The 12,696-nt window shown below is 35.8% G+C and overlaps 2 protein-coding genes across 3 annotated transcripts; one reads left to right on the forward strand and one right to left on the reverse strand.

The window, feature by feature from the left end:
• Positions 2,839 to 8,459, reverse strand: LOC18770074 (vacuolar amino acid transporter 1). The gene is made up of 12 exons (XM_020567605.1): positions 8,058 to 8,459; positions 6,930 to 7,216; positions 6,401 to 6,615; positions 6,050 to 6,073; positions 5,775 to 5,955; positions 5,445 to 5,664; positions 5,219 to 5,354; positions 5,110 to 5,129; positions 4,865 to 5,010; positions 4,574 to 4,617; positions 3,554 to 3,616; positions 2,839 to 3,229 (listed from the first exon to the last, which is right to left on the reverse strand). Exons 1-12 carry the CDS (start codon positions 8,240 to 8,242, stop codon positions 3,137 to 3,139), a joined length of 1,614 nt encoding a protein of 537 aa, XP_020423194.1. The 5' UTR covers positions 8,243 to 8,459; the 3' UTR covers positions 2,839 to 3,136.
• On the forward strand, positions 10,118 to 12,300 carry LOC18769093. Of its 2 annotated transcripts, XM_020568708.1 has the most exons (5): positions 10,118 to 10,204; positions 10,910 to 11,036; positions 11,130 to 11,202; positions 11,732 to 11,797; positions 11,884 to 12,300. In XM_020568708.1, the coding sequence occupies exons 1-5, from the start codon at positions 10,174 to 10,176 to the stop codon at positions 12,136 to 12,138; spliced, it is 552 nt and encodes a 183-aa protein (XP_020424297.1). In that variant the 5' UTR covers positions 10,118 to 10,173; the 3' UTR covers positions 12,139 to 12,300. The 2 variants fall into 2 exon arrangements, with proteins under 2 accessions (XP_020424297.1, XP_007203513.1); XM_007203451.2 differs by lacking the exon at positions 11,732 to 11,797.

Below are 12,696 nucleotides of genomic sequence, written 5' to 3' on the forward strand. Positions count from 1 at the left end.
CTCCAAGATATCCTCCATCTCCTTGAGAAAAGATGAATTATTCCTTTTATTATTCTAAAGATGGCACAAGATAATTCTCCTATTTACATCCAAAGAAACACACCAAACAAGCTAATTCCGAAATCCGAATATTATTGGAAAATTGGGAAGAGCAACCATTAACTTAGGCTCTCTCTCTCTCTCTCTCTCTCTCTCTCTCTCTCTCTCTCTCTCTCTCTCTCTCTCTCTCTAAGAAAATTCTCATGCTCCTTTCAGAAAAATACCTATCTCTCTGAGATTATATTTTTGACTTAGGCATCGAAAGGCCATTGGCCAACACCACACTCGTGTTTATCCGATTGATCTTTATTATTTTGCAGGAAATTTTCAAACAAACATTTAAAATAGAGTGAAGATCTTCCACAAATCCACCTAGGAGGAAATTTGCTACCACATACGCTACTAATTAGATTGACCCTAGAGAGGCCAGTCTAATCCTCCCAGCTAGGGATGGAGCCACCTTAGGGCCTATCATGGCCTCGCCACCTCCACCCCCAAAAAAAAATTGTTCCCATACATATTGGATTATATAGCTGAGGCTAACATTTTGAAGAATAACATACTATATAGCCATTGTAGTGGCCCCCCAATGCAAGTATTGTTGGGTGGTTGAAAGCAAACCCTATACTTCATAATAATTTTATTGACAATTATATATTACATGTGTTTTTTTTTTTTTCGAGAGAAAATGGTATTGCATTTAACCTAAAGAGAATATTACATGGTAAGAATGAGCATGTTAACGGAGACCTCATTAAAACCTTCCCTGGGAAAACCACAAGACATAAAATCCCAGGGTAGGAAAGAGCACCACCCATGCTAATGACTAAATAGAAGAGTCAACACCCATATTACAAAGTCAAATAAAATGAGACCAATCGTCCCTAACGCCATCTAGGAGCTAGGGAGGTCCATCACCCAAATAGCAAAGCTCCTCTGCTCAAAGACTATAATGTGCAATACGATAAGCCACAGTGTTGGCAGTATGGGGGACAAAACGAACACAGGAGGATAACGCCAGAAAGGGAAGCCGAATTTCAGTCACAAGCACTCCCTCAGGAGCTAAATATTCTTCCTCCTTTGATAGCAACTGCACGGCAGCCAGGGAGTCAGATTCAACTACCAAGGGCAGAAGCGATACATCTAAGGCAAAAGAAAGACCCACTTTGAGAGCGTAAAGCTCTGTAGCAAACACAAACAGGAGACTAGGTGCCCTCATTACCACCGCCCCTATAAGAACACCGTGTGAGTCCCGAACAATCAGACGTACCCCCCGAAAACCATCCTGCAAATCCAAAGCACCATTGACATTGAGCTTAAAATAACCAACCTAAGCAGGATGCCAATGTTTGTCCGAAATAGGCAAAGAAATACATCTATGAAGTAGTAATTGAGATTGATGATATTCCACAACATAGTTCTTTACACAAAAAAGAATATGCTCCGCAGACATAGGATCAAAACCAAAAAGGACAGCATTCCAATCATTCCACAATAGCCACAACACAGTAACAAAAAAAGGTTGCTGAGCAATTGGGATTAAATCCCATGCCGCCAACAGCCAAGTAGCAGCGTCGTCCAGAGTCAAACCAAGAAAAACTATCGGCAGTTCTGAAGACTCCCATATGAGACGAATAGCTGGGCAATCTCATACGGCATAAACTGATGTTTCGCAACCAGTGGAGCAACGAAAACAAGTCTCGTCCATGGCGATCTTACGATAAAAAAGGACAACTTTTGTCAAGATGCCATTCTGAGCAAAACGCCAAAAAAAGTGCTGTATTTTCGCCGGCACTTTCATTTTCCAAAGATGCTTCCATAATTTTTTTGACGGATTAGAACTAGTACCAATGCCAGTGTGACTGAGAGCAAAATTCTAATATTCTAAGGCAACCTAGTATCCACTCTTTACAGTATATCGCCCATGTGTAGTAAAGTGCCAAATTCTACAATCGACATTATCACAGACCAAAGATATAGACAAGATAGTCTCCGCTTCCATGAAAGTAAATAAACTATAAACCTTGGGAACATCCCACGGCCCACTTGCCAAAATCAGAGTGCTAACCTTAGTATCCATAGGGACGCGTGGAGCAGTTTGAGCCGTGAATATGCAGCGTGAGTATATTACATGTTTATAGTCCCACTTTACACAATTAATATAGAATAAAGAAAGAAAAGTACTGCCAGCCAATTAATCCTCCAATAATACTCAAAATCAATGCCCTTTTTATAGTCTATTATTTATTGTTGCGGGATTGAATTTTTCTATTAAAAATTTGTGTTATGGTTTGGGCCCCCCACACATACAATCCTAGCTCCTCCCTGCTTCCGATCTGAGTACACTTTGTTCCATTTTTGGAATAAAATTATATCGCCTACTGTAACAAAAAGTTCAAAGTTTTAGATGCCAACTGAGGTGACAAATTTTTTTGTTCATATCTGAATCCTCTCTAAATCTAATTTATTTCTAGTGCTGGTGTGTTGCCTATAACATCATTTGTGATTAAAATTTGAGAAAACTTATGCTTCTAGTTATTTGGGAGGGTTTATCCCACGTTGAAAAGTTAAAGAGACCTAGCCTGATTTTATAAGGAATTTGGCTAATCCCCCTTATTGCCAATTGGTTTTAAGGTGGAACCTCAACTTTTTTTCATGGTATATTATTACATATAAATTATTTTGCCCTGGGAAAGAAAAGCTCAAAAAACAAATCATAGGTGATTTACATGTAAAGCACAAGCCTAGAGAATGTTCGTAATTGAAAAGGTAAGACCCATTCAATTTTGCTACTTGCCCTAGTTCAAGCAAGAGTGATGAGATTGTTCAATTAATCAATTTGAATTACTCAAGTAATCTGGAATGAGAAGGAAGTAGTTAGTGAGATACAAGCCACTGTATAATAAAAGTCTTCACCTTATGCCCAATCTCCAACCACAATTAATCTTTTCAAGACCAAACAAAACAAAAAAACAAAAAAATCAAGTACAATACCTATAAGGCTATCTAAAATTATAGGTAGAAATATGCATATAAGTGGCGCAGGAGCAGCAAAGCAATGCACCGGTATTATTAACTGTCGAACCACTTGAATATTTCAATAGCTCTTCACAATTTTTGAGACTGAAGAATATGTACCAAGGGTTGCGGCGATTATGCCCAAAGCAGCAACTGTGGTACTAGAAACAACCTAAATAACCACAAAAGAAAGCATTAAGAAGCTTATCTCATGCATTTTGTTCTCTGTTGGGGGCTCGGCTTGGACCATATTAGAGTCGGGTTCAAATCAGTTTTTATAAATTCCACCTATCTAGATGAGACTGTATAAGACACAATATGTTGGACTGTTGTCCATTTTAATAAGTTCAATCGCTAAATTTATAAGTTCATTACATAGCGGCTAGGACACTTGTTCAATTTAATTGAAATAATCCAGTCTAATCCGAGCCACCGAATGAGCTAAAGAAAATGCAAGATGCTTTGAGTAAAAAATTAAGGTGTAGAGTTCCCTTACCTGTACAGTTGTAGCTTTCCTTCCTGCTATTTTCAGAAAGCATAGCGAGGGCACTATTACTGACTGTACCAAAGCCACACATATCAAATTGATTATTTTTTTTTTTTACAGTCCCGATCTCTTGGACCACAGGGCTCTAAGAGATTTATGGTCATTCACCGTTGGATGTAAATTCAATTGTTCACTCACTCTTGCACTCCTTTTAAGAAATTTTTTTTGAATAATTGAATTAACATCCAATGGTGGGTGACCACAATCTCTTGGACCTCTGTGATCCAAGAGATCGGGACTGATTATTTTTATATGTATTTTCAAATATTTAATATCAACGCCAAAAGAAAACGAGAAGGAACAAACAGAAGATAAGAGATGCTAGCCCAATAAAAACTCATGTCAATTTGCACAAACTCATATCACAATTTTCAGTCTATCAACAGACCATGTCAATTTGCACAAACTATTTCTCAATCAAAACTAGTCTGAGGAAGAAGAATCCAGAGAAAGAAAGAAAATAAGACATGAGATCAGAAATCTGGCCTTACTAGTCTCCATTGCTAAGGATGTAAGGCATAATGACCATGTTTGGTGACTGAGATAAAATGGAATTATGATGTAGAAGTGGATCGCACTAAATTACATTGGATTGGAGATGATAACAGTAATCCAGTGATGCGTTTGGTACTATATATGATTAAGGGGCTCGATTAACTGAAATATGCTATTACACGGCCTAGCAGGATTAGACATAATCCAATCCAACTTAATCCCAACCTTTTGGTGGGATTCATAATCCTACTACATTTGGGCCTAGTAGATTACGGTTTACCTCCTAGCTAGCTAACAGATTGATGATTAACACTTAACAGAGGAAACCTCACCTAACATGTACAGAGAAGCCTGGTTTTAGTTCTAAGATTAGATTTCATAATTGGTTATGGCACTGTTGACTTCAACTACTTACGGTTTGTGTCATTTTATGAACTGCAGCTATGTAATTGCTGAATAGAAGTGTAAGCTTACCACAAGAATACTGAGTAGAGAGCCTATCAAAGCCATCACAAGACCTGAAATAAGAAAAATACAACTGAGGTAATTAGGTTTACAAAATTTGACTGGCGCAGGAAATAAATGCATAAAAGATAGCAGTGGAATACTTTCAACAATTAAATCAGTTCATTATCGGACTAAGGGAGAGCGAGTAGACATCGAATGATTAATGTCTATTTTTCGTTATCATGGAATTCGTCTAAGTTCTACAGTGGCCTAGCTGAAAGGTTTGAATTGAAGTGAGTGCTTGAAGCCAAAACTTACCAAAGAAAGGAATAAGAAAGGCAGCACCAACAGAAGAAATGACAAGTGCTGTTCTTAAAACAATGAAACACCAGGTACTATTAGAAAGTCCAACTGGCAGCAGCTCCTCAATACCCCTTGCTAATGGGTTCATCAACAGGGCATATTTGCTCAATGTTAAGGAAGCAAATAAAAGCTAACCACAGAATTATCAGGTTATATTCGAAAGTAACGCACACATTCACATATACAGTCTAAAAGGATATTTACTCAATGGGTTGATAACCTGTGAAAAAAAAAAAGCAACAAAAATGAGCTCAGAAAGCACATGTTTTCACCAAATATGAAGTGAGAATCCATAAATCTCAGACTTACTGTTGTCCAGAGTGCAACTTTGGACAGAAAAGCATGTGGTGGCATGTTTAAAGTTATCTGGGACAATGTTTGTTGACCAAACATGAGATATCCCATGACTGCAACACTCCCATATAAGAGCACACATAATATAAAACTGCACAAGAGAAAAGGTGCAAGGCATATAAGAAAGAAGGCCAAGAAATGTGCGTGTACGAAAAGGAGCAAAGCATTATAGGTTTTACACCATATTATGATCGCCTTGCTAAATTGTCGTCTGTCTGCCATGGATTGATAAATGTTCGGAAACACAGTATGCCCGGCAAAGCAAAATCCATACACACCAATTACAAGTGGAATTCCATTCCAGTTCACTGCTTGAGCATTGTGATGAAATCCAATCCCACCAGCGGTACCGAGTAAAATTACACACAGAACAATCAAAAGTGTGACAATCACCCCACCAGCTGCCAAAAGAAAACAGCTAAGAGTTGAGTTGATTGCATCCGAAATGAAATGATTCATATTTTCGAAGCTTGGAAACAATGCGGCATTTGACAGAAGAAGTTTGCAAAACCTGAAAGGAAGGAAATCAAACGAAGATCCCTCAACCAAACACTTGGTAGAACAATGAGGGCAGTCACTATTCCAAATAAGTGCAAGGAGTCCAGCTGAAAACCAGCCCAATTTAGGGATGTTCCTGGGAATAGCCTGCTGAGATTATCTCCTTCCAAAATAATGAATTCTACACAATAAGACTGCATATATGGAAAATAAATATTTTTTAGTATAAACAACTTATGGTTCAAAACTTCAACCAAAATGTAAAACTAGAATCAATGTTTCACTTACATATAGTTCTGCGTACAAAACAATCTGCACCGTTATCAGAAGACGCAATGATATCAGAAAATGTTGAATACAAAAGTAAATGGCATGGAAGTTCTAACAAAATCATGCAGAAAATAAAGCAAATTTATAGATCCAATAAAATTCAATGACACAAATCATCCTCTATGAGGATGACTTGGCCAAATTAGACTGTAAAAAATGCTTCAAATAAATTTTTGTATCTTAAAATTGACCAGAAGAAAGATAAACATTGGTATGTCAGCAAGCAATAACAACCATACTGAACTAGCCTGCCCAACTCTTCATTGCTAATAGTCGAGCCATATATAGTGCCAATAAGTTGCAACTTACGGATATGAAAAGACGCCCATATCTTCCAAAGGCAGCTTCTCCTAAATCTGGATAAGTTGTGATGCCTTCTTTGTTCTCAAAACAGTATCTCATGAGTACCCCCGTGTAACAACACACAACTGCAAAAAGAAGTAGCACCACCAGACCTGCCCAGCCAGCTTCTTTCACTGTAGAAGGTGTTGAAAGAAGCCCAACTCCAGCCATTACATTAATTCCTGTCCAGAAAGACGTGACACAATGAACTCAAGCAAATACAGCCATGACACGAAAGTGTAAACTACAGAGTAAATGCAGACACCGAATAGATCCATGTAACTACTGATGTAGCCTTTGTTTGCAAATGCTACATTTATTTACTAAGCAGAATCATATCAAACCATTAATAAGTATATGAAAATTTTCTCACACGAACATTAGTTCTCATATTAGGGTTTTGATGTTTTTAAAATCACTACGAACATCAATACCAAATATCATACAAAAACTAAGCAAATCATATCACACAAAAACAATTAAATCAAAAGTATACCATTGAAGATGGTTTGAGTGAAGCTACAGCCATGACCAATAGGTAGTTCTCCCGTCTGCTGCTTATGCAGAGTAGATTTTTCTGAGAATAATGATTGGGTTATTGATATCCTATCCAAATCAGCCTTTTGAGGAGCAGATTCATTGGTAGACAGGAATGAAGACTTTGCAATCAGGTCTAAAATGCCTTTTGAATAATTGTGAATGCTTGCATAGCTACTAGTTGGAACAAATCCAAGATTTGCAATATTAGGTGATGCTGCGATTGAGTAAGAATCGATTGTTTCCCTGTCAAAAAATAACATAAAATACAATGTGATGAAAAATGAGTCTAAGAAATCATTATATAACTACTACTCTGGAAAATAAATCAAAATTACAGTGATGCATAATGTACTAGATATTTAATTTATCCAACTGAGGCGAGACGATCCATACATGATCAACCTATTTCAGCTCCCATAGTTGAGTGATTTAGTTTATCTTACAATGAAGTGATTTAGTTCTTGTTGAGCCAACATCCACTCACAAGTCACGCTACTACAAATTAGTTCAGTTGATGTACCTCATTGAGAACTTAATGGGGTGCCTACAAAGGACCGTATAAAGAGGCACATCAACTGAACTGGTTTCTGCTATTCTTTAGTACCTTTGGTAGGCGCCTACGAAGGACCGTATAAAGAGAAGGTACGTGCAATAAGATAAATGTCTTCTTTGATACAATCTCATGTGGAAAAATAAGCTCTAAATAATGAATTGGAATACGTGAAGTCTTTTGAATTGGTTTCTGCCATTCTTTGGTACAATCTCCTTCTCAAACACTTGAACTAAAACATTTGTTTCTTGGTGGACCATATTTTTCTTTTCTCCCATCTTCTGCATTAGTTTTCGGCGCAGCATACAGAACATCTTCTTGCTGATTAAAAATTATGCATAATTGAAACAGAGACGGAATTCTTATCACACAATTGGTACAAAATTAACTTAAATTTTAATCCACATAATCTGTTATGACAAAAACAAATCAAATAGCAGGAGATTTCTAGAGTGTACATCTCTTGATATCAAAATGGAACCAATTAAGAATAACCCAATGAGTTATCAAAAGGGGTGAAAGGAAGATGCATACCTGTAACTCTGAGGCCATTTCTGAGAAGTAAAACTAACAGGAGAGGAAACCTCAGCATGGTCACCACCATGGCTGCTACTAGAACTGCTCCCACTCTCAGTCTTGTTCTCCTCAATATCATCGTCTTCATCTTCACTCTCATACAGAAACGGATCCGTTTCTTTCTCCTTATCCTTCTCGGCCATGGTTGGTCAGCAAAACACAAAAAAGAAGACACAGAAACAGAAACAGAGGAGGTGAAAGAATTATTACTAGTACCCTTCTTTCGTTAGATTTGATAAGATGTGGCAATGAGAGATGAAGAAGAGTGTAAAGGGTGTCTTGTGTTTGTAGGTAGATTAATATGGTAGTGTGTTTTTATGCGTGGCTGAGAATGGCAGTCCAGAATGTTATAGAAGGCTAGCTCATAAAATCATTGAATGTATGTATGGGAGGTTTTCTAGGAATTCGGGTACATATTCAAGCAAGTACATAGAACCGAATCGGTAATCACGTGAGAGTAGGTGATTTTTGGATGCTAATAAGAATTTGTAATCAAACATACTTGATTAGGAAAATACTTTATGCTCAATTTTTATTTATTTTTTCATTACAATGCATAAGAAAAAATTATCCTATTTATAGAACCTATAAAATAGTGCCACATTGCCATTAAAATTATACGGACAATAACATTATCATCTTATAATTATTAGTTCCTTAGTTATGTGTCGTTCAAATGACAGTTGCTTACACAAGAATGTTCAAAAGAAGACTAAACTATAAGGGAGAGGAGGTTTCTCACACACATACACGCACTACCAAGCAGTGGTGGAGCCAGAAAAAATATCAAGAGGGATCAATCTCGAATGACAAGAATTAAAACAAAATTAAAAAAAGATCATATAATAATAAAATCCTTTGTATTATTAAGTTATTACAACTAAAGAAATAATTAAAAAGGTAAGTCGTATAAGTTAGGGACATGCAAGACAAAAGTTTTCATCTTTTGTAAGTCGACATTCTACTTTTGTAGTTTTTTCAAAAGGTAAGATGGCGTGAAGGGTCGCTTCACCATTGAGAGCCTTTATTAGCTCCACCCCTACTATTAAATGGAAGTTCGAATTTAAGACCATTGACCGGTCATGAAGAACAAGAAACTATTTGCAGGTACATAGAAACGGTGATGAAGTGATGATTTTGCCATGCTTAATTATTTCCTTGACGTGCGGGATGTACACAAGAATCTCTCCTCCTAACAAACAAACGCATAAGATAACCAATCCAACAAATGTCTCTCTGTCGTAGTTTTGTGGGCTAGTATATTAATGTCTACAAACAGACAAAGCATGCCAAGTTATATGGCTACAATGCGTCTCTCTGTGCCGTCCACCCAAAAAAACAAAAGGTGTCTCTTTTGTAGCGGCACGTGACATATAAGTAATTGGAGTGATGAGACAGTAATATTATAGGATATGTATATTTATTAATATTGTATCTTATGGCAGTCATCTTCTATCGGAAGATTTCTCAAATTTATGTGGAGCACACTTTCATTATAAATTTATTTCTATGATATGTATCGTCTACTTTATAAGTATTCATTCATGGTCTCATAAATCATCTTTACGAAAAATACATAAATTAAATATCGTTAAACATCTAGTTATAACTAACAAAATCAACGAGCACATACTAAAATGACAACAATTTAATTGACTTGTCAAATAATTTCCAATTCAAATGATTTTTTGTAGAGATGATCTTTTAAGAATACATAGAAATACAAGATTGAGATCATTAAAATACAACGTAAAATAGACCTCACATAAGATGTTCATCAAATAAATTTATTTAAAGAATATCTCAATTAAACCTGTTCATACATCAACATAACCATGAGTTGGCATTATGCATCGGTGGCCCAAATTAGGCAATTGCAATATGCGTTGCTTAATGCCTATTCCATATGTCTCCTGTACATGTTGTATTCTCCAAGGTTTTGCTTCCCCTTCCTAAAGATGCATATATTCTCTTTCCACTTCGCAAGTCACACAATATTGAGGCTTGGATCATATTAAAGCACATCAAGCTCTCCCCTTTATTTCTTCACCATCTCCTGAAGAAAATATAGAAGATGGGCCAAACTCTAAAGAAATTAGCTCCTGGTACTCTCTCTCTCTCTCTCTCTCTCTCTCTCCAATGGGCATTTCACCAAAAATATATTGCTCTCTTATGAAATGATATAAAAGTCAATGTTTTTCTTTTAATTGTATTATATAACATTCAAATTCAATAACATCGCATTGCTAGCCTCTCCACATGCGCTCTCTTTCTTCTTAATCAGACATCATCAAGAATTTTTTGGTTTATCTTGTGCTTGAGAATTTTTTCTTAATCACACATTAATTTATTTTTAGTTTATATGTGGTTGTCTTTATTTTTTTATGGACATATTTATCATAATGGTTCTTGATAAATTTATCATAATGGTTCTTGATAAATCATGTGACACCATAGATTTCGGCATGACTTTATATGCCGTCAAGTTGGAGGTTACTTTTATCATTTCGCGTCTCCACCAAAATACCAACTTGACGGTAGAATGGATGGAAAGTGGCAGATTTTGACGTCGAGGGGTAAATTGGTGAAAAAAATTAGTTCGGGTCCTTAATTTTCTATATAAAAAAAGATATGGGGTAAAACGAAACTTAAGTACAAATTCAGGAGGTAAATCACCAGTTAAGACAAAACAATATTAATAATAATTAATTAATGTGCGGATTATACTAATTAATGTGCGAAACTTAGGTGCAATGTGCGGATTATACTAATTAATGTCTCCCTGAAATTACCCTTATATTTATGCGCAGGAACGGAGGAGAACAAGATTAAGGAAATTGGTCCCATAATAGAGAACTGCTATAAAACCCATTTTGCAGGCACCGTTGAGAAACCAACCTTTACGAACTTTTACCGAGCAATATGCGAAACTGTCGAGTATAAATCATTTACCTCGCAGTAATTTTTTATTTTTATTTTTTTTTGGGGCCATGAACATATGTGCTAACCTTCCTCCCGTATTTTTGGTAGGGAAATCAACAAGCAGCTTGGTAACACACAATTTTGCTTGCCAACGGAAAGCAAACTGAAGCAAAAATACGAAGTAAGCATTTTTAAGGGTCCGTCTAGTAATGTTTTTTAAAAAGTGTTTTTGAAAAATAAAAATGAGAAAATGAATTTGTATTTTCAAGATCCATAAATGCTTAATTAGAAAACAATTTCAAAAAGAAAAAGAGTAGTGAAAACTTGTATAGTGGTACAATGTGAGAATAACATAAACAATTTATGTGTCACTTCCTTCAACCTTAATTTTCCAGTAAAATGCATCATGTATACATGTTACGAGTCATTTTTCAAAGTCATCTGCATTCCCAAAATGTAGGGCACCATTTATATTGTTCGGATCGGATGTGTAACCTAGATTCATAGTTTGACAACATAACTATTTATAATATAATTTTGATAAAAGAACATTGAAGCAAGTACACGAAACTCTCTTGCCAAATTATGCATGTGTTGCCATATTGTAAATTTGGACAATTAATTAGATTGATGTATTCCAAATTCATAACAACATAAGTATTTATTTGAAAACATTAATTTTTAACACTACCCAAATCATACATATATAGGAGAATTTTCCAGTAAGGATGTCCAACGTCAGTCAGATGGGTCTATATTTTAGAATGGGCATGAAGGTAAAGGTTATAATAATGTGAACAACAAAATTATTTTATTTTATAATGTTAAATAAAAAAATTTATTAATTCATATATAATTGTAGGACCACCACGACCAAGGCAAAGGAAGATCGTTGACAAGGGAAGAGTTTCAAAGGATTTTCCAAGATGTGATTTTTGGTACAGGATTTACTGGTGTAGGAGGAGCCAAGGACACACTGATTTACATCTTTGGTGTTCCACTCACTGCCTTGTTTGTCAAGCAACGACTGATGCCACGTGTCATTCCTAATGAGATTTTCATTCCATGCATCACCTCTGCCACTGTCTTCGTACTTGCTAAGCTCAACAAGATATGAGCAATGGAGCACTTGCCAACTGAGGGTTTTCCATAAATGATATACTGTCCAGGATTGAAATCAACAATAATGAATTATTTTAGTATAATTAATGTATTAAATTGTTGATGATTCTGTTTACATCTTTTTAATTTGTCTGAATTGTTTTTAAATAATTCTTAATTCTTAAGCCAAGGTTAGTGTAGAATAAGAAGAGATGGTCGTCAACGGGGTTTGTCCGGGTAGATTTTGTCAGAGCTAGGCGATGATTTTGCCCGAAAGAGAGGGAGGAAGTGATATAGATTGCTTCTCGGAGAAATTTGCATGAAACAGAATAAGTTAAGGGTATCATCAGAATTTTGATGAAAAAATTGTTGAGTCTGCCTGGCAAACAATTGGATCCATATCGAACTTTCCTTTTTCAAAAAATAAAATTCTAATTTTGTTGAATTTTTTAATCAATTGAATTTTAATTTAAAATCCTTCATGCATTAATATATAAATTATGCATACTTTTTCTAACTTATCCTGTTAGACTGTGTTTTTGGTTTTGGGTTTTTGGAAAAACATTTTGTTGAT

The sequence above is a fragment of the Prunus persica genome, chromosome G7, assembly GCF_000346465.2.
Source record: "Prunus persica cultivar Lovell chromosome G7, Prunus_persica_NCBIv2, whole genome shotgun sequence".
Lineage (NCBI taxonomy): Eukaryota > Viridiplantae > Streptophyta > Magnoliopsida > Rosales > Rosaceae > Prunus > Prunus persica.

Coding starts and splice junctions, on each gene's coding strand:
- LOC18770074 (XM_020567605.1), bottom strand. CDS start 8,242: ATGGCCGAGAAGGATAAGGAGAAAGAAACGGATCCGTTTCTGTATGAG. Junction 7,217..8,057: donor AAATGGCCTCAGAGTTACAG/GTATGCATCTTC, acceptor ATTTTTTGACAG/GGAAACAATCGATTCTTACT. Junction 6,616..6,929: donor CACTCAAACCATCTTCAATG/GTATACTTTTGA, acceptor CTTTCTGGACAG/GAATTAATGTAATGGCTGGA.
- LOC18769093 (XM_020568708.1), top strand. CDS start 10,174: ATGGGCCAAACTCTAAAGAAATTAGCTCCTG. Junction 11,037..11,129: donor GCAATATGCGAAACTGTCGA/GTATAAATCATT, acceptor TATTTTTGGTAG/GGAAATCAACAAGCAGCTTG. Junction 11,203..11,731: donor AACTGAAGCAAAAATACGAA/GTAAGCATTTTT, acceptor ATACATATATAG/GAGAATTTTCCAGTAAGGAT.